Source organism: Podarcis cretensis, assembly GCF_951804945.1.
Source record: "Podarcis cretensis genome assembly, chromosome: 18".
NCBI classification, from domain to species: domain Eukaryota; kingdom Metazoa; phylum Chordata; class Lepidosauria; order Squamata; family Lacertidae; genus Podarcis; species Podarcis cretensis.
The window spans coordinates 9,588,498-9,608,664 of NC_137188.1; the positions used below are offsets into that span (position 1 = coordinate 9,588,498).

Genomic DNA, 20,167 nt, shown 5'->3' on the forward strand with positions numbered 1-20,167 from the left:
ATTGCAGCGGTAAACTGTGTTTAATTTAGGGTGAAATTGAAAAGGAGAATGAATTTATATTTAATTGGCTAAGAAGGGTTGCTGAATAATTGTTTAAAATAAAGGATGCAAAAAGGGGAAGGTATGGGGAAGTCCGGGAAAAGAGGTTTATGGAAATAAGGTAAAGAAAACATGATTTTTTGTGTTTGTTTTTGTGTTGTTTTTGTGTTTGTTAAAAATTTGGAAATTAATAAAAAAATTTATTAAAAAAAAAATATTTTGGGGGTGTTGCTGTGGGTGGCGTGTGCGCGCGCCCTCGGAGCTGCCGCGTCCCGACGGCAGGTGGTGCTGGCGCACAGCCGCAGGAGAGGAGAGGCGCCTCCGCAGCCGCCATTAAACAATAGCTGGGGCAAGGCGGAGCGGCGCGCACGGGTGTCCGTCTCCTTTTTGGCTGGGGCCAGGCCGGAGTCCGAGGGGAGGGTCGCATCCGGAGCCGGGAGCAAGACCCGGAGCGAGAGGAGGAGGAGCGAGATCGGGAGTGAAAAGGAGCGCCGAGAGAGGGGCGCGCGTGTGCGTCTGCGCCCAACCTCGCCAAACCTCGCCAAGGGCGCATCACCGGGGCCCTGCTTCCCAGGCGCAAAAAGCAAGGAGGCCGTGCGCCTCGCGAGCTTTTGGGGGGTGCTTTTCTTCTCTTTTCCCTCCCCTTCTTCTTTCCCCCTCCGGAGCTGCCGCTTGCGGAGGAAGGAGCCGCCGGAGCAGCCCAGAAAAACCCGGGGGAGAGGAAAGCGAGCGCGCGCTCTCCAGGGCCTGTTTTGCGGACGCCTTTGGCGCAAGCGGGAGGAAGCGCGCTCCGCATCCGCAGCCCTGCGCTTTCGGATCGGGGCCTGACATGATGTTTCCTCAAAGCCGGCACTCGGTGAGGGGGGGGGAGAGAAGCGAGGGGAGGGGAGTTGGGTGCAAAGAGGGCGGGGGCGCGAGGGATTGGGGTGCCCGTCCGGGAGAGGGGGGGGAGGGAAAGGGCGGGGTGCCAGGGGGGAGGGGTTGAGTGCTGAGTAGGGGGGGTTGCGGTCCAAGGGAGGAGAGGGTTGGGGTTCTCGAAGGTTAGGGGTGCCGGGAGAGGAGAGGAGTAGGGTGCTATGGGAAAGAGGGGGGCCACGATTGGGGTGTCGGAAAGGGTTGGGGTGCAAAGGGGGAATCGAGGGAGGAGAGAAGATTAGGAGAGTGTTGGGGTGCCGGGGAAGGAATTTTGGGGGGGTAATGGGGAGTTTGAGGTGCCGGGGTAGAGGATTGGGGTGCCCAAAGAAGGAAGGACGGGTTTGGGGTGCTAAGGAAAGGGGGAAGGATTGGGGTGCCCACAGGGAGAATTGGGGTGCCCACAGCCGGAAGGGCAACTGGTTGTAAAGAGAGCAAGGAGGCAGGAAGAGGTTGGGGTGCCCAGAGGGGGAATTTGGGGGAGGTGTGAGGGGTTTGGGGTGCCAGGGAGGGGTTTGGGTGTCAAGGAGAGCAGGGGGAAGATTAGGGTCAAGGAGGGGAAGAGGGAGGGAAGGAGGAGGTTGGGGTGCTTGGGGAGGGTTGGGGTGTTCAAGGGAAACTCCCCAGGCCGGATGTGAGAAAGGGGAGCGGCTGACACCTTCCTGCACGTGTCCACGGCTGGGGGGGGGGGTGGCGACAGGGGAGAGAAAGTTTCCAGGCTGGCTTTTGGCCCAGGAAGTGGAGCAGCTGCGGGGGGGGGGGGTTCTTTGGGGTGCAGTTGTGGGGGTTGTGGCCCATTGGAGTGCCTTGAGAAATGAGGGAGGGGTCCCCGCGAAGGGGTAGAGAGCGATCGGGGGAGTGGGTTGTTTTTAGTGCTGTTACACACACACACACACACACACACACACACACACCTTAGGGTGAAGGGTTGCATAGCAAATCAGTTGTTATTATTATTATTATTATTATTATTATCATTGGCCTTGATTTATTCATTTCCTCGAGGCGACTAACTAATTTTAAAAGCAGGGTTTTGTTTTGTTTTGTAACAAACAAACAAAGCTGTGAGTTTATCCCAAGACTGAATGAAGGGCGGTGAAATAGTTATATGGTGGTTATTTGTGAAGTTGTGGTTAGAGCATCAGGCTGGGACCAGGACCAGGGTTCGAATTCTCCCACTAGGCCAGGAAGCTTTCTCTTTTTCGGTGACCTTGTTGGCCGGTCGCTCCTTCTCAGCACTGTTAAGGTAACCCTGTAAAGGGACCCCTGACCGTTAGGTCCAGTCACGGACGACTCTGGGGTTGCAGCGCTCATCTCACTTTACTGGCCGAGGGAGCCGGCGTACAGCTTCCGGGTCATGTGGCCAGCAGGACTAAGCCGCTTCTGGCGAACCAGAGCAGCGCACGGAAATGCCGTTTACCTTCCCGCCAGAGCGGTACCTATTTATCTACTTGCACTTTGATGTGCTTTTGAACTGCTAGGTTGGCAGGAGCAGGGACCGAGCAACGGGAGCTCACCCTGTAGCGGGGATTCAAACCGCCGACCTTCTGATCGGCAAGTCCTAGGCTCTGTGGTTTAGACCACAGCGCCACCTGTGTCCCAGTGGTAGTTGCATTTATATCCCAACTTTCGTCCAAGGAGCTCTAGGTGGCATGCATGCTTCTCATTTTATCCTCACAACAACCCTGTCAGGTAGGTTAGGCTGAGGGTCTGAGGTCACCACCCAAGTCGGGATTCAAACCCTGGTTTCCCGGGGAATAGTCCGGAACGCTTGCTGCTACAGCGTCCTGGCTCTTGCAAGCAGTGCATTATCCAATGCATTATATATATATATATATATATATATCTTTGCAGTGCAGGAATTGCAAGATTTTTAACACTACATATCAAATATTCACTACTGCCGCTGTTCACAGTACTCTGGCACCAGCAAATTTGATGGGGTGGAAACGACCTCCACCGATTTGGAGTTCCAAATCTGGAATCAGCACCTACTGGTCTGTGCCAGTGACGTCACGCATTCCCAGCAGCACTATACCCACCTCCCCTTGTGTGATGGCTGGGCAAGTAGTTTTACTGAAGCCTGCCTGGGGACGGGGAGAGAATTCGGCGCCTAATTATGTCCCCCGTTTTCGTTCCTTCGGGTTAAGTAAGGAAGATGGGGAGGTCATTTTCCAAGCTTGCCTAATACCCATCTCTGCCGTTGTCAAATGGTTAAAATAATGGTTATATTCCAGGGTTCTTCGCACTTGCCTCAGCAATTGAAGTTTACAACGTCAGATTCCTGTGACCGGATTAAGGATGAGTTTCAGCTGCTGCAAGCTCAGTATCACAGGCAAGTTTTGACTCCCTTCACGGAAAACGCTAAGTTCTTATTAATGGTTACGTCAGATGGTTCCAAAAGAGAAAAAAAAAATCACGGGAGAGATGAGGAGCCTCAGCCCTGAGGACTAAATGTGGCCCTCTGGACCCCATGATCAGGCCCCCTGCAATTCTCCCAGGCCACGCCCCTCTTCCTAAGCCACACCCCCCCACCTATTCCGCTTGCATCCCTCAATGGAGGATAGATTGAGATGTCCGTGGAGGAACCAGCCTGCGATGGTTGAAACGGATTCATTTATTTATTTTGAGATCGCTTTTATTGATTTTACAAATGGAAACTACAGGTAAACAAACGAACCAAAAAGAAAACACATATCTATATAGAGAGATTCTCCAAATCTCGGGACTACCCCCCCCCCCCAAAAAAAAATTGGAGTCTCATTTTAATAATAATAATAATAATAATTTTTATTTATACCCCGCCCTCCCCAGCCAAGGCCAGGCTCAGGGCGACTAACAAGCAATAATAAAAACAAGTTGAATGAATACAACTTAAAAACAAGTTTAAAATACAACATTAAAATATTGAAATATTAAAATATTAAAATGCAGCCTCATCACAGGAAGAGAAAGGAAAAGAAAAAAAGAGGGGGAGGGAATCAAATTGGCTCCAAGCCAAAGGCCAGGCAGAACAACTCTGTCTTACAGGCCCTGCAGAAAGAAATCAGATCCTGCAGGGCCCTGGTCTCATGAGGCAGAGCGTTCCACCAGGCGGGAGCCAGTGTTGAAAAGGCCCTGGCTCTGGTTGAGGCTAATCTAACTTCCTTAGGGCCCGGGACCTCTAGGGTGTTGCTATTTATGGACCTTGAGGCTCTCCGTGGGGCATACAGGGAGAGGCGGTCCCATAGGCACGAGGGTCCTATAAACATCTATAACTGCATATCCGTCCATACTCATCCCATTTTTGTGCCAAACCATATTCTCCATAATAATTCCCGTGCTACAAGTGAAATCAAAATCCTGCTCTCGTCTCCATCAACTTAAAATGGCCCCCTAAGTCGCTTATAATTTTTCCCCTAGTGTTTTTTATCCTCTTGGTTTCTGAGTTTTCTTTTTTTTCCCCCATTTTTTTAATTGATTTTCCAAAAATTTTAAACAAACAAACATAGATCTTAACTGTGCTTAATCCAATCTTAGTAACATTGTTAAATGACTTCCTCAGATCCTCCTGGCTGAATTTCAGTGTATATCATTGTAACAGTTTTCCAAAACCAATTTTCTCATAAAATTAACAGTCACTTAGTATCTTTCTTTCTTTCCCTTTTAACTTTGAACATTTTATTCTCTAATATCACATTTTAAGTCCTAAGCCTATCTGGTATTTGCAAGTTTTCCAATTAAGTTATCTTAGCATATTTGACTTAAATAGTCTTTGAATTTCATCCATTCCTCCTGGTACTCCTTCTCCTTCTGGTCGCGGATTCTTCCGGTCAGGTCGGCTAGCTCCGAAAAATCCATCATCTTCATCTGCCATTCCTCCACTTTTGGGACTTTTTGTGTTTTCCAATTCTTCGCTAACAAAATTCTAGCTGCAGTTGTGGCATACAAAAACAATCTAACATCTTTCTTGGGCACTTCCTAACCTGTTATTCCAAGAAGAAAGGCCTCTGGTTTCTTAATAAATGTACATTTCAACATTTTCTTCAATTCATTATAAATCTTTTCCCATAAGTCTTTCACCTTGGGGCAAGTCCACCACGTGATAAAAGGTACCCTCTTTTTCTTTACATTTCCTGTTTTTTGAGTTTTCCCGTCAGTTTTGCCATCTCTGCATAGTCCATCAGCTTGGTTTGCCATTTTTCTCTTATTTTCTTTCCATCTCTGGGCTAGTAGCATCCGGGCAGCTGTTGTTCTATACATTTTGTTGTTGTTTAGTTGTGTCCGCCTCTTCGTGACACCCTGGACCAGAGCACACCAGGCCCTCCTGTCTTCCACTGCCTTCCGCAGTTTGGTCAAACTCATGCTGGTAGCTTCGAGAACACTGTCCCACCATCTCGTTCTCTGTCGTCCCCTTCTCCTTGTGCCCTCCATCTTTCCCAACATCAGGGTCTTTTCCAGGGAGTCTTCTCTTCTCAGGAGGTGGCCAAAGTCTTGGAGCCTCAGCTTCAGGATCTGTCCTTCCAGTGAGCACTCAGGCTGATTTCCTTCCGAATGGAGAGGTTTGATCTTCTTGCAGGCCATGGGACTCTCAAGAGTCTCCTCCAGCACCAGAATTCAAAAGCATCCATTCTTCCATACATCACTACTGGGAAAACCATTGCTTTAACTATATGGACCTTTGTTGGCAAGGTGATGTCTCCGCTTTTTAAGATGCTGTCTAGGTTTGTCATTACTTTTCTACCAAGAGTTCTAGACATAAAAAGTCTGGTATTTTGGTACCTGTAAATCCTAATGGAAACGTTTCTGGTTACTCATCACTCCACACATTTTGGCTTCTGGCCCCGTCTGCTATTGGCAGGCGGCCCCTGGAAGGTTGCCCAGGAAGCAATCCGGCCCTCAGGGTGGAAAAGTCTCCCCTCCAGGCGGCCCTCGATTGCTATATCAGCAGCGTGATTTGGGGGCTCAGAGGAGCACCGGTATCTAAAAACCAGGCAGGGGAAAACAACCTGAGAGCAGGGATTCCGGAAGGTGGGTCAAGGTGATATTTTATAGGATGTCCATTCTTAGATGTAAAAGGCGTGGTGGCGTTCTTCCTCTTAGCAATGATGTTTAAAGGTAAAGGGACCCCTGACCGTTAGGTCCAGTCGTGACTGACTCTGGGGTTGTGGCGCTCATCTTGCTTTATTGGCCGAGGGAGCCAGCGTACAGCTTCCGGGTCATGTGGCCAGCATGACTAAGCCGCTTCTGGCGAACCAGAGCAGCGCACGGAAACACCGTTTACCTTCCTGCCGGAGTGGTACCTATTTATCTACTTGCACTTTGACGTGCTTTCGAACTGCTAGGTGGGCAGGAGCAGGGACCAAGCAACGGGAGCTCACCCCGTCGCGGGGATTCGAACCGCCGACCTTTGGATCGGCAAGACCTGGGCTCTGTGGTTTAACCCACAGCGCCACCCGCGTCCCTTTTTCAGTGATGTTTAGGGAAGCTTTTAATGTTTAATAGGTTATTGTATTTTAGTGTTTTGTTGGAAGCCGCCCAGAGTGGCTGGAGAAACCCATCCAGATGGGTGAGATATAAATAATAAATTATTATTATTATTATTATTATTATTATTATTATTATTATCATCATCTCTCTTTCTCTCCCCCCTCTCGTTCCGCCATTGCGCTCATTTCCCCCCCAACCCAACCCAACCGGCAGCCTGAAGTTGGAATGCGACAAGCTCGCCAGCGAGAAGTCTGAAATGCAGCGCCACTATGTGATGGTAGGTTTCGCACTCGCGGCCGGGCACTCGTCGGGGCACTCGCCAGCAATGCCGCAAGGGGGGTTGCAGGGACGGACACAAGATCAAGGCCCTGCGAGGGCGACACCGTTTTCAAACTAGCCGAGGTTGAAGAGCCTTTAACTCCTTGCCTTGGAAAGCTCAGACAATACAGGTCCCATCCATAGCTGTCAACTGTCCCTTATTTAGTGGGAAAGTCCCTTATCCCAGCGCCGTGTCCCACTGCTGTCCCTTATTGATGATGTCCCTTAAATGTCCCGGGTTTCAAAGGAAGCAGCTCCTCTCCCTCACTCTCTGCCGGCCAGGGAGGAGGGAGGCTCCAGCTGTGTTGCTTGGCTGCATTGCTCACCCAATAAGGAGTCTAAGAACGACTGGGGGGTGGAGCTTGCATGCCTTGTGCCAATCAAATTGGCCGCCTTGCCCGGGGACTCGCCTTTGCTCAGCGCTTCCCAGCGGAGAGGTGACGGTGGTTTCCCTTGCTGCATCCCCTTTGCCGGGTTGCTGCGCTGTGGGAACCACCGCTTGAGGCTTCGTTTGGCTGCTGGCTGGGCTTTCTGCCTTTGGCTCGGAGGGGCTCAGAAGTTGAACACACCTGTGTTCTGAAAATCCCTTATTTTGGCTGCTGATTTTCGAGGCTGCTAGTCCCTTATTTTCAAATCTGTAAGTTGACAGCTATGGTCCCATTGTATTGTCAAAGTTGGCTGGGGTTTCGGATGGAACCAGCTCCCCCCACAGCGATGCCTTTTAGGGTCGGGTGTGGGGCTTCCGCAGTGCCAAGCAGGAGTCATGTACCACGGGTGACAACACTTTGGAGGTCCCAGGTCGCAAGATGGTTAGATTGGTCTCAACTAGGGCCAGGGCCTTTTTGGCGCTGGCCCCGACTTGGTGGAACGCTCTGGCACAAAAGACCAGGGCCCTGCGGGATTTGACATCTTTCTGCAGGGCCTGCAAGACAGAGCTGTTCCACCTGGCCTTTGGTTTGGACTCAGTCTGACCCTTATGGTTTTTATCTATGGGCTACTATTAAAATGACGCTGCATTTTAAATCATATTTTAACCTGTATTTTAAATTGGAGGTTTTTTTTAAAAAAATTTTTTTGTAATTTGACTGGTGTTAAGTAAAGGGACCCCTGACCATTAGGTCCAGTCGTGGCCGACTCTGGGGTTGCGGCGCTCATCTCGCTTTATTGGCCAAGGGAGCCGGCGTCCAGCTTCCGGGTCATGTGGCCAGCAGGACTAAGCCACTTCTGGCGAACCAGAGCAGCGCACGGAAACGCCGTCTACCTTCCCGCCGGAGTGGTACCTATTTATCTACTTGCACTTTGACGTGCTTTTGAACTGCTAGGTTGGCAGGAGCAGGGACTGAGCAACGGGAGCTCACCCCGTCATTGCGGGGATTCGAACCGCCGACCTTCTGATCGGCAAGTCCTAGGCTCTGTGGTTTAACCCACAGCGCCACCCGCGTCCCTTGACTGGTCTTAGCTGCCCTGAATAACAATACAATTCAAAGTTCAGAAATCAGTTTAGGGGAAATCTATCTAATAAGCATTAGATAATCCCCAGGGCTAGCCGGCTGAATTGGTCCTACTTGGGCCAGTGAGGAGGCCAGGGGAGAATTAGCTTTGGGGTCTCAGAGCTGGTAATCTTCATAAAAAGGGGATGGGGAGGGAACGAAGGGGAATAAAAGATCAGGCTGAATTCAAATTAAAGGCCAGGCGGAATAGCTCTGTCTTACAGGCCCGACGGAAGGAAGTTAAATCCTGCAGGGCCCTGGTCTCATGGGACAGAGCATTCCACCAGGTCGGAGCCATCACTGAAAAGGTCCTGGCCCTGGTGGAGGATAGTCTGACTTCCTTAGGGCACGGGACCTCTAAACGATCAGAATTCCAGTAGAATTGTTAATCTCTGGGTTGCGGGTTCGAGCCCACATTGGGCCAAAGATTCCTGCCTCGCAAGGGGGTTGGGCTGGATGACCTCCTGGGGTCCCTTCCAATTCTACGATTCCGGGGTCCCATGACAACATTTCCGGTCAGGCAAAGCACTTGGGGCGCGAAGCAGAGTTCGTGGACCTGTGATTCCCCTTTTCCTGAGGCAGGGATTCCGTCTCGATATGAGCAGGTTATTAAAAGGATGGATTATATTAGTTTTGAATTTGAAAAATACCCAAAATGCAGAGAGGATGAGGATGATTACAGTGGTACCTCAGGTTAAGTACTTAATCCATTCCGAAGGTCTGTTCTTAACCTGAAACTGTTTTTAACCTGAAGCACCACTTTAGCTAATGGGGCCTCCTGCTGCCGGAGCACCATTTCTGTTCTCATCCTGAAGCAAAGTTCTTAACCTGAAGCACTATTTCTGGGTTAGCGGAGTCTGTAACCTGAAGCGTATGTAACCCGAGGTACCACTGTATCTCTAGACATCTGGAACATGGGAAGTCCCAAGAAAATTTTTATAATTTGAATATATAATTGGTGTATTGTTATTATTGTAATTTGGATCGATTTGATTTGTCGTTCGTTGGAAGGTTGTTACTGAAAATGAATAAATTCCATAACAACAACAACAAAAAGTACTTTTTGGAAAGGTTAAAGGGTGTCGTAATCCGCCAACCAAAAAAAAGGGACAAATTGGCTATATAATAATAATAATAATAATAATAATAATAATAATAATTTATTTATATCCCAGCCAAAGCTGGGCTCAGAGCGGCTAACAATAAAAGTAACACAGTTTACATAAAATAACAATCAAGGGAAGGAGGGTCAAATTTGGCAGGTAAGAGAAATCTAAGCATTGGATTTCTAGTCTTAAAGAGTAGAAACTTAAAGAGAGCATATGGGGCAATGTTTGGTGGGACCTCTCGGGTCTGAATTTTCGCTCAACGCCCCGAATTGGCGCTTTGGTTTGCGAAACTGTTATTGAAATAATAATAATAATAATAATAATAATAATAATAATTTATTTATACCGCGCCCATCTGGCTGAGTTTCCCCAGCCACTCTGGGCGGCTCCCAATCGAGTGTTAAAAACAATACAGCGTTAAATATTAAAAACTTCCCTGAACAGGGCTGCCTTCAGATGTCTTTTAAATATAAGGTAGCTGCTTATTTCCTTGACATCTGATGGGAGGGCGTTCCACAGGGCGGGCGCCACCACCGAGAAGGCCCTGTGTCTGGTTCCCTGTAACCTCACTTCTCGCAAGGAGGGAACTGCTAGAAGGTTCTCGGCGCTGGACCTCAGTGTCCGGGCTGAACGATGGGGGTGGAGACGCTCCTTCAGGTATACAGGACCAAGGCCGTTTAGGGCTTTCAATTAGCGTGATTTAGGCTGAGCGGATGGGGAATATTCCGGGCTAGGGTGGGCCCAGCAGACTTAAGGTCCCTGTCTCTCTCTGTGTGTTGGTGATTCCAGTTCGATGGCTTTTTTTTCCCCTCCGCCAGGGTGTCATTAAGGGCGGCTGAAAAGATTTCCAGAGCTCCAGTGGAGCGTCTGCGCTTCCCCTGGAACGGCGAGATAATCGGGAGATGAATTATCCGCTTCTCCCAGGAAACTATCAGCTATAGAAAAGGGGGTGGAGGTGGCGAGAACGAAGAAAAGAATAGGGAAAAAAGCCAAACCACCAACTGATTCCATGTGCGGCAGGATTCTAGGCAGAGGCCGCATAGAAGCCGCAAAAAAGGAATCTGCCTTTTTGCCTTTTTGAAAAAGCTCCTAGTCTTCATGAAGGTGGGATTAGATTTGCTTGGGATTCCCCCCCCCCCCATTCGCCTCCTTTAAGAGGACGGCTGCCCTTGCAATGTGTTTTTCAAGAACACCCTCCCCACCAGAAAAATAAAATAAAATGCGATTGTGTCATTAAAAGCTTGACCGGCAAATCCACTTGCACAGTGGGACGTCTGGATGCCCTCTATGCCCCCCCCCCGGGAAAAAAAAACTTATTTCAGAGCATCCCCTGGAGCAAATTTGTGGCGGTGGTGAAGGATGGGAAGAGAGATATACAAGCGCCTTCGTAGAACCATAAAGAAGTGAAAAGCTGTCCAGTATAAGATGGACCAAAGAGAAAAATTACTACCAAACTTTTAGAAGACATCTGAAGGCAGCCCTGTTTAGGGAAGCTTTTAATGTTTGATAGGTTATTGTATTTTAGTGTTTTGTTGGAAGCCACCCAGAGTGGCTGGGACGCGGGTGGCGCTGTGGGTTAAACCACAGAGCCTAGGACTTGCCGATCAGAAGGTCGGTGGTTTGAATCCCCGCAATGACGGGGTGAGCTCCCGTTGCTCGGTCCCTGCTCCTGCCAACCTAGCAGTTCGAAAGCACCTCAAAGTGCAAGTAGATAAATAGGTCTCACTCCAGCGGGAAGGTAAGCGGCGTTTCCATGCACTGCTCTGGTTCACCAGAAGCGGCTTAGTCCTGCTGGCCACATGACCCGGAAGCTGTACGCCGGCTCCCTCGGCCAGTAAAGCGAGATGAGTGCCACAACCCCAGAGTCGGTCACGACTGGACCTAATGGTCAGGGGTCCCTTTACCTTTACCTGTAAGATGGATATTGACAAGCTGGAGGGTTGAGTCTGGGACCCAAGCCTGATGAGGAACGGTTAAAGCAGCTGGGTATGTTTAGCCTGGGAATGGGGAGACTGAGAGGAGAGAGGAGAGCCCAGCTTCAAATATCTGAAGGGAAGAGGGGACCTGAAACTGTTCTTAACCTGAAGCACCACTTTAGCTAATGGGGCCTCCCACTGCCGCTGCGCCGCCGGAGCCCGATTTCTTTTCTCATCCTGAAGCAAAGTTCTTAACCTGAAGCACTATTTCTGGGTTAGCGGAGTCTGTAACCTGAAGCGTATGTAACCCGAGGTACCACTGTATACGGGATGAGCCTTGAGTCTTGATCCGTGCAAACTCTTCCTCACGGACTTCTCATTGCGGTAGCAAAGTGGAGCTTCCAGGGACAGGGTTGGTGTATCTGAAATAGCCGAAGGATGAGGAGGAGGCTAAAGTGGTTCTTCCCATATTTCGCTGTTGCTGTTTTCCTTCCTCAAATCCTAACTCTTCCTCTCCATCTCCTCTGCCCCTTCCAGTACTACGAGATGTCCTATGGGCTCAATATTGAAATGCACAAACAGGTAAGACGCAGCTTTCTAGACCTCGTGGTGGTTTACCCTTAACTCAGCCTGTCCCCAGACCGCAGTGTCCGTTAGCTGAAGCAGCCCCTCTGTTGTCTCCCTAGAAGAATGGAGCAAGTCCGTTTTTGACTTAGGAGCCTGCTCAGGTCTTCATTGAGCTGTGGTTTCTTTTTAAAAAAATAAAAATTAGCATTTTTAATGTTAGAAAGTGAGGAGGAATTAAAGAACCTTTTGATGAGGGTGAAAGAGGAGAGCGCAAAATATGGTTCCTCTTCACCCTGGAGAAGAGTGACTAGTGGGGTTCCACAGGGTTCTGTCTTGGGCCCGGTCTTATTCAACATCTTTATCAACAACTTGGATGATAGACTCAAGGGCATCCTGATCAAATTTGCAGATGACACCAAACTGGGAGGGGTGGCTAACACCCCAGAGGACAGGATCACACTTCAAAACGACCTTGACAGATTAGAGAACTGGGCCAAAACAAGATGAATTTTAACAGGGAGAAATGTAAAGTATTGCACTTGGGCAAAAAAAAATGAGAGGCACAAATACAAGATGGGTGACACCTGGCTTGAGAGCAGTACATGTGAAAAGGATCTAGGAGTCTTGGTTGACCACAAACTTGACATGAGCCAACAGTGTGACGCGGCAGCTAAAAAAGCCAATACAATTCTGGGCTGCATCAATAGGAGTATAGCATCTAGATCAAGGGAAGTAACAGTGCCACTGTATTCTGCTCTGGTCAGACCTCACCTGGAGTACTGTGTCCAGTTCTGGGCACCACAGTTCAAGAAGGACACTGACAAACTGGAACGTGTCCAGAGGAGGGCAACCAAAATGGTCAAAGGCCTGGAAACGATGCCTTATGAGGAACGGCTAAGGGAGCTGGGCATGTTTAGCCTGGAGAAGAGGAGGTTAAGGGGTGATATGATAGCCATGTTCAAATATATAAAAGGATGTCACATAGGGGAGGGAGAAAGGTTGTTTTCTGCTGCTCCAGAGAAGCGGACACGGAGCAATGACACCAAACTACAAGAAAGAAGATTCCACCTAAACATTAGGAAGAACTTCCTGACAGTAAGAGCTGTTTGACAGTGGAATTTGCTGCCAAGGAGTGTGGTGGAGTCTCCTTCTTTGGAGGTCTTTAAGCAGAGGCTTGACAACCATATGTCAGGAGTGCTCTGATGGTGTTTCCTGCTTGGCAGGGGGTTGGACTCGATGGCCCTTGTGGTCTCTTCCAACTCTATGATTCTATGATTCTATGGTCTGAAGCTCAACATCAAAAAAGCGAAGAACATGGCCACTGGGCCCATCACCTCCTGGCAAATAGAAGGGGAAGAAATGGAGGCAGTGAGAGATTTTACTTTCTTGGGCTCCATGATCACTGCAGATGGTGACAGCAGCCACGAAATTAAAAGACGCCTGCTTCTTGGGAGAAAAGCAATGACAAACCTAGACAGCATCTTAAAAAGCAGAGACATCACCTTGCCAAAAAAGGTTCGTATAGTTAAAGCTATGGTTTTCCCAGTAGTGATGTATGGAAGTGAGAGCTGGACCATAAAGAAGGCTGATGGCCAAGGAATGGATGCTTTTGAATTATGGTGCTGGAGGAGACTCTTGAGAGTCCCATGGACTGCAAGAAGATCAAACCTCTCCATTCGGAAGGAAATCAGCCCTGAGTGCTCACTGGAAGGACAGATCCTGAAGCTGAGGCTCCAATACTTTGTTCACCTCCTGAGAAGAGAAGACTCCCTGGAAAAGACCCTGAGGTTGGGAAAGATGGAGGACGCAAGGAGAAGGGGACAACACAGGACGAGATGGTTGAACAGTGTTCTCGAAGCTGCCAGCATGAGTTTGACCAAACTGCGGGAGGCAGTGGAAGACAGGAGTGCCTGGCGTGCTCTGGTCCATGGGATCACGAAGTGTCGGACACGACTAAGCGACTAAACAACAACAAATGCTCTTTCTCCCCCAGAAACAAATGCATATTTGTGTGCATTTTGTCCTCAAAATACTCATTTTTGCATACCCTTTCCCTCCTAAAATGCACAGTTTGGGCACGCTTTTCTCTTAAAATATACTGGGGGTTTTGCATCAGTGGTGAAAGCGTTCAGTTTTCCAATAAACAGATTAAGTGGTCTTCCTTCCCTGACTTAACGATGCTTGTTAGTTTCACCGTATATACCACATCCCATATTTTTAATATCAAATCCTCTGTAACGTCAAATGTTTACGATGACCCTGTAAGATAAGCCAGTATCTACAATCCCTGTATTCCAGGGCTAAGGCTTGTGAGTTCATAGGTGAGGTGAGATTAAGTCACAAAAGTGGCTAGTGTTCATTCCCCCCCCCCAAACTGGTGTCTACCAGATATTTTAGGCTGCACCTCACATCAGCCCCAGCCCACACCACTGCCACCACAGTGTTTGAAAGACTTGAGCTGGCATCTTTTCAATTGACGTTCCTTCTGTCTTCCTGTTGAACCTTTCTGTCTTCATGTTGACTCTTTCTGTCTTCACATTGACTCTTTCTGTCTTCCATTTCAGGCCGAAATTGTCAAGAGGTTAAACGGGATCTGTGCTCAAGTGTTGCCCTATCTTTCCCAAGAGGTAACTCCTCTCTCCCTTCTTTTTCTTTTTCTTTCTTTCTTTCTTTTTTTTTTTTTTTTTTGCAAATGGGGGGGGGTGTAAGGGAGAATAGGGTTGGATTTCATCACTGAAAAAAACAAAGATGTTCCCCACCACTTTCTAGAGCAACTTTGTCTTTCCTAAGGAGGGCAGACTTCACTCGGCTTGATTTTGGGCTTGGTGACTTGGCACACTCTTGGTGACATCACTGGGAGTGTGACAGGGCCTAGTGTGACAGGGCATCAACCCCATTCCTCCTCTACCTACCAACCTGAACTCCTCCTGTCCTTTGTCCCATACCTAACACACTGAATAACAGTGTGTCGGCCACTAGTGCTCCTGGGATATTGAGTTTCCCAGGGCACCTGAGAACTCAGCAGGGAAAACAGGGTGCCCTGGGAACTGTACCTCCCAGGGCCCCTTGCATGCTCACAACCACACCCCAGGCCTTCCTCTCCAAAGTGCAGTATAGGATGGTTAGATTTTGGGGTGTCTGATATTTGGGCGCCATGGGAAACCGCACACCCCAGGGCTCCTTGCTGATGTTCAGAGACTCGGTCTACTTCTGAGCCAGAGGTGAACGTCTTGGGAAGACCTGACGTTCTGCTTGTAACACGGCTGGGTGTGTAGGAGCTCAAGAAATCCGCATCCCGAGTCCCGGGCAAATCTCATCCTCGCTCCGGCATTTATTTTTGGCACGACTGCTTGCAAGTCCCTCTTTGAAACTGTTCCATCCGTTGATCTCCCCGCGTCCCTTGCTGCCCCACCAGTGGAATATGTGTGTGGTTTTGTTGTTATTTGCTTTCTATTTCTCCAGCATCAACAACAGGTCCTTGGAGCCATTGAACGAGCCAAGCAAGTGACGGCGCCGGAACTCAACTCTATCATCCGGGTCCGTGGCGTTCCGTACGGGAACTGGGCGGTGGGTAGGAGGGAAGAGCATTGGCGTTCCTTCCCCTGAGAGGGAGGAGAGCATAGTGGTTCGCGTTGGGATAGGACTGGGGAGAGCCTAATTCGATAATTAAAAGGGGGGAGGAATCGTGCTTTTTGCATCTTGCAGAGAATGTGCAAATAAATCACTATTGCTTATTATTATTAGTGCTTTTTTCTTGGGGGACGCATACCCCGAAACATTTCGTGAATATTTGTACTTTTGCCCGTTTACTCTATTTATTTTTCCTGATTTGAACTATAAAATGGTGGTTTTCTCGAGTCAGAATGAGAGTACCCCTTTTTTCAGAAAAAAAACCACTGGTTGTTATTATTAATACTGTGGTACCTCGGTTGTCGAACAGGTCGGCTCTCGAACACCGCAAACCCGGAAGTGAGTGTTCCGGTTTGCGCCGTTTTTCGGAAGCCAAACGTCCAGCGCGGCTTCCGATTGGGTGCAGGAAGCTCCTGCAGCCAATCAGAAGCTGCGCATTGGTTTTCAAATGGTTCCGGGAGTCGAATGGACTCCCAGAACGGATTAAGTTTGACAACCAAGGTACCACTGTACCTGGATTCCTGTGTTGTAAACTCCAACCTGGAGGGGATATGGGTGAACATCTGCTACTCTTACACCCACAAAGGTTTACTTGTTTAAAGCAAACTTTGCCTCGCAGGGGTTTTGGTGTACAGCTCCCATCCGCTCCCAGTTTCATACTGGCTGGGGGGGTGGCCGAGAGTTGTAATCTGAAGCCCTAAATAGTATGTCGCCTTCCGAATGAGTCACTGCTCTGGGGAAACCTCTTCGTTGGCTAGTAGTCCTCACTTTCCCAGGAAGCAAGCGCCATTTGGCTCAGCTTCTGAAGCAGCCGTCCCAACGACTCCGCCACGCTTGGGGCCAAATTCTGAAAAGAGCCCAAAATCGGGGACTCGTGCAGGGAGATGACAGGCACCTTCAAGGGGGGTCGCCCCGCTGCGCATCTCACTTGCTCATGCCTCACCTAATGTGCCGCACGTATCCACTCCTTTAGCGGAGGCAAGGCAAGGCAGAACAGTGACTCGTTCAGAAGCTCAACGGGCAACCTCTTGTGAACTGAGCTATGCGTTACTTGTCATGTTGTTATCCCGGCTTCTGGGTCACGGGGCATGGCTCCCAGCCATTTAATCCTCGCGGCAACCCTGTAGGTCAGCACTAAAAGGGCTTGCTGGCACCTCCAGCGGTTGTTGAACTCCCTTCCGCCTCAGCAAGCATGCCTAGTGGTCAAGCTTGATGGGTTTTGTGGCCCAACAACTTCTGGGGAGCTATCCGGGAACCCACCCCTGTTGGCTAGGCTGAGAGACATAACAAGCGACCCAGTGTAAACGCAGCACGGACTGGGGATCTGACACCACTTTTGATTGCTTTCTTGTGGCATTCTTGCGGCTCGTGAAAACATCAGCAAGGAGCCTGGGATGCTGTTTCCCGTGGCCCCTAAATTTCAGGTTTGTTAGTACACTCCTGTCAATTTCCCCCCACCCACCCTCCCTTTCCCATCTTCCTTAAATACCCACCTTGGCTCCTCTGCGAGTTGCCATCGAAGACGTCCTCTCCAGACCGGCTACCCAAAAGGGGAAGAACTGTTTTGTCTGCCCCACCCAATAATGGCGTTAACAAAAACCAGGGTAGTCAGTGAGACTTGATTTAAATCATCTTTTTTTACAGAAAGACTCATTCTTGGTGGCACGTTATCTTAATATTTGCAACCAGATGAAGGTTTCATTTTTGGAATAATAAATTTTTCAGAGTAGTTTCAATCAAAAATGACTGATCTGGTTATACCAGGGGTGGCCGACTCTCCCAGAATTAAAATCTGGCAGTGATCTGCTTTTTTTTTGTGTGTGTGTGGGGGGGTGTTTTCAGGTCAAAGTTGTAGAGCTTTTTTTGAAAGTTACCGTATTTTTCGCTCTATAAGATGTACCAGACCACAAGACGCACCCGGTTTTTGGAGGAGGAAAACAAGAAAAAAATATTCTGAATCTCAGAAGCCAGAACAGCAAGAGGGATCGCTGCGCAGTGAAAGCAGCAATCCCTCTTGCTGTTCTGGCTTCTGGGATAGCTGCGCAGCCTGCATTCGCCCCATAAGATGCACACACATTTCACCTTACTTTTTAGGAGGGAAAAAGTGAGTCTTATAGAGCAAAAAATACGGTATTTCACATGCTGCTGAGAAAAACGCCAAGGTCCAAACTGGATAGGGTTTAGATTTTTTTTAATCCGAAAAATGGCCTAGGATAGCAAAGTCTCTCCCTTCTGGAGTGGGGGATATCGGGGCACCGAGCGCTTGGCTCATTGAGAAAATTGCATCTTGGGTATTTTCTGGGGCGGTACCGCCCCACCCCCGTGTTTCTAAAAGTGGCTCCTGTGAACACAAGTTCTTGGGGACCACAAGACCTTCTTAACAGAGGCGTTTATCCTTTTCCCCGCAGACCAAAGATACTTTAAGGTGTAGGACCCGCAACAAAGTGTTGCGGTGTAGTTTGTCTCTCTTCGGGATTCTAGCCGGCTATGGTCTTTCCCAAGATCCTCCAATAATAATAATAATTTATTATTTATACCCCGCCCATCCGGCTGGACTTCCCCAGCAACTCTGGGTGGCTTCCAAAAAAATATTAAAATACTGTGATACATCAAACATTAAAAGCTTCCCTAAACAGGGCTGCCTTCAGATGTCTCCTAAAAGTCTGGTAGTTGTTCTCTTTGACATCTGGTGGGAGGGCGTTCCACAGGGCGGGCGCCACTACCGAGAAGGCCCTCTGCCTGGTTCCCTGTAACTTGGCTTCTCACAGGGAGGGAACCGCCAGAAGGCCCTCAGCGCTGGACCTCAGTGTCTGGGCAGAACGATGGGGGTGGAGACACTCCTTCAGATATACAGGACCGAGGCCGTTTAGGGCTTTAAAGGTCAGCACCAACACTTTGAATTGTGCTCGGAAACGTACTGGGAGCCAATGTAGGTCTTTCAAGACCGGTGTTATATGGTCTTGGCGGCCACTCCCAGTCCCCAGTCTAGCTGCCGCATTCTGGATTGTAGTTTCCAGGTCACCTTCAGAGGCAGCCCCACGTAGAGCGCATTGCCAGAGTCCAAGCAGGAGATAACCAGAGCATGCACCACTCTGGCGAGACAGTCCGCAGGCAGGGAGGGTCTCAGCCTGCGTACCAGGTGGAGCTGGTAGACAGCTGCCCTGGACACGGATTTGACCTGTTAACTCCCCCTCCCTCCCCCCATTGTTTTCCCTTCTCCACCCTACATCAGTTGATGAACATGCCTTGACTACTGTGCACGGCCAGTCCTCGTTTCGATGTCTGGTTGGGGTGCCCTCCCATTAACTTGCCCTTTGGGGCAAACTTCCGGGTTTTCTTCCCACTCTGCCGACAACTCCCTCTTGGTGACGGGTCAAAACTTCGCCGTCCCTGATGCTTCACTCGAACCAGGAACGGGGGCTCCGTGCGTTGTTGTACTACAATTCCCATCACCTGCAACGTGCTCATGGGGGGTGGACTTTGTAGTCCGGCAAAATTTGGAAGGCCACAGGTTCCGCATCCCAGAGCTTTGCCGTCCCTGATGCTTCACCCAAACCAGGAACGGGGGCTCCAGGAGTTGCTGTACTACAATACCCATCACCAGCAACTAGTGCTCGTGGAGGATGGACTTTGTAGTCCGGCAAAATTTGGAAGGCCACAGGTTCCGCATCCCAGAGCTTTGCCGTCCCTGATGCTTCACCCAAACCAGGAACGGGGGCTCCAGGAGTTGCTGTACTACAATACCCATCACCAGCAACTAGTGCTCGTGGAGGATGGACTTTGTAGTCCGGCAAAATTTGGAAGGCCGCAGGTTCCGCATCCCAGAGCTTTTTTAAAAAAACGAAGGATGCTCCCTCTTCTGTAGAAATACTCCATTTTGCCCGCATGCCAACAGAACTGATAATGTGATTTTTTTGCAGAGGTGGTTTGCAGTCCGCTCTCTCTTTGCAAGCCCCACTCACCCATCCCTTTGTCCCCTCCCCTCTTCCTCTCCTTTCTCGTTTCCCTACAGCAGCAGCTCCAGGCTCACCAGCTCTCCCAGCTCCAAGCTCTCGCCTTGCCGTTGACCCCACTGCCCGTGGGGCTGCAGCCCCCATCGCTCCCGGCCGTCAGTGCCAGCACCGGCCTGCTGTCGCTGTCCGCCCTTGGCTCACAAGCCCACCTCTCCAAGGAGGACAAGAATGGCCACGACGGGGACGCCCACCAGGACGACGACGGGGAGAAGTCGGATTAGACCCGGTTTGGGCGGGGGGAATCCGGGGGCGGCGGTGGCACAAAAGGGGAAAGCTCGATAAAAGTTGCGGTATCCACTCCAGCTAGCGCTCGGTGGACCCGTTGGTGTTGTTTGGCGGGGGCGGGGCAGGGGGAGGAGTTTAGCCTGCACCGCCCATCTCTGCAGCAATAACATTTTTGCCCCCCCCCCTTTTGGAATTCCAGCCCCCCGTTGCCGGAGCAATTTTACCCAGAGGCACAATCCTGATCACTCTGCAATGAATTGCAGGTGAACACCACCCCGATTAATTTTGATTTTTCTGCACGGGAATGCTTGCATCGAAACGCTAGCTTCCCTCAACAAAATTGCCACCACCTGCCAGCAGCTTGCCAGGAACTCTGTATATGCTCCAGGGCCACCCATAACCGCTTGCTGTTTTTCGCCTAGCGTGGCAAAAGTCCAAACAGTGGCTTTGTGCAGAATGGAGGGGGAGATCGTCCTGAG

At 49.7% G+C, this 20,167-nt stretch overlaps 1 protein-coding gene across 6 annotated transcripts; it reads left to right on the top strand.

Moving 5' to 3' along the window:
- Positions 1–362: 362 nt before the first annotated feature.
- TLE5 (TLE family member 5, transcriptional modulator) lies at positions 363–19,819 on the top strand. 6 transcript variants are annotated; one of them, XM_079960999.1, is made up of 7 exons: positions 366–895; positions 3,189–3,286; positions 6,634–6,697; positions 11,791–11,835; positions 14,385–14,447; positions 15,283–15,387; positions 19,463–19,816. In XM_079960999.1, exons 1-7 carry the CDS (start codon positions 869–871, stop codon positions 19,682–19,684), a joined length of 624 nt encoding a protein of 207 aa, XP_079817125.1. In that variant the 5' UTR covers positions 366–868; the 3' UTR covers positions 19,685–19,816. The 6 variants fall into 6 exon arrangements, with proteins under 6 accessions (XP_079817129.1, XP_079817130.1, XP_079817125.1 ...); XM_079961000.1 differs by having other exon boundaries at positions 19,466–19,816; XM_079961002.1 differs by having other exon boundaries at positions 369–895; positions 15,283–15,357; positions 19,466–19,811.
- The last annotated feature ends 348 nt before the right edge of the window (positions 19,820–20,167 follow it).

What these genes read in the sequence shown, in the direction of transcription:
- TLE5 (XM_079960999.1), top strand. Translation starts at nt 869, where the DNA reads ATGATGTTTCCTCAAAGCCGGCACTCG. An exon ending in TTCCTCAAAGCCGGCACTCG is followed by an intron (nt 896 to 3,188) that starts GTGAGGGGGGGG and finishes GTTATATTCCAG; the next exon opens with GGTTCTTCGCACTTGCCTCA. An exon ending in TGCAGCGCCACTATGTGATG is followed by an intron (nt 6,698 to 11,790) that starts GTAGGTTTCGCA and finishes TGCCCCTTCCAG; the next exon opens with TACTACGAGATGTCCTATGG.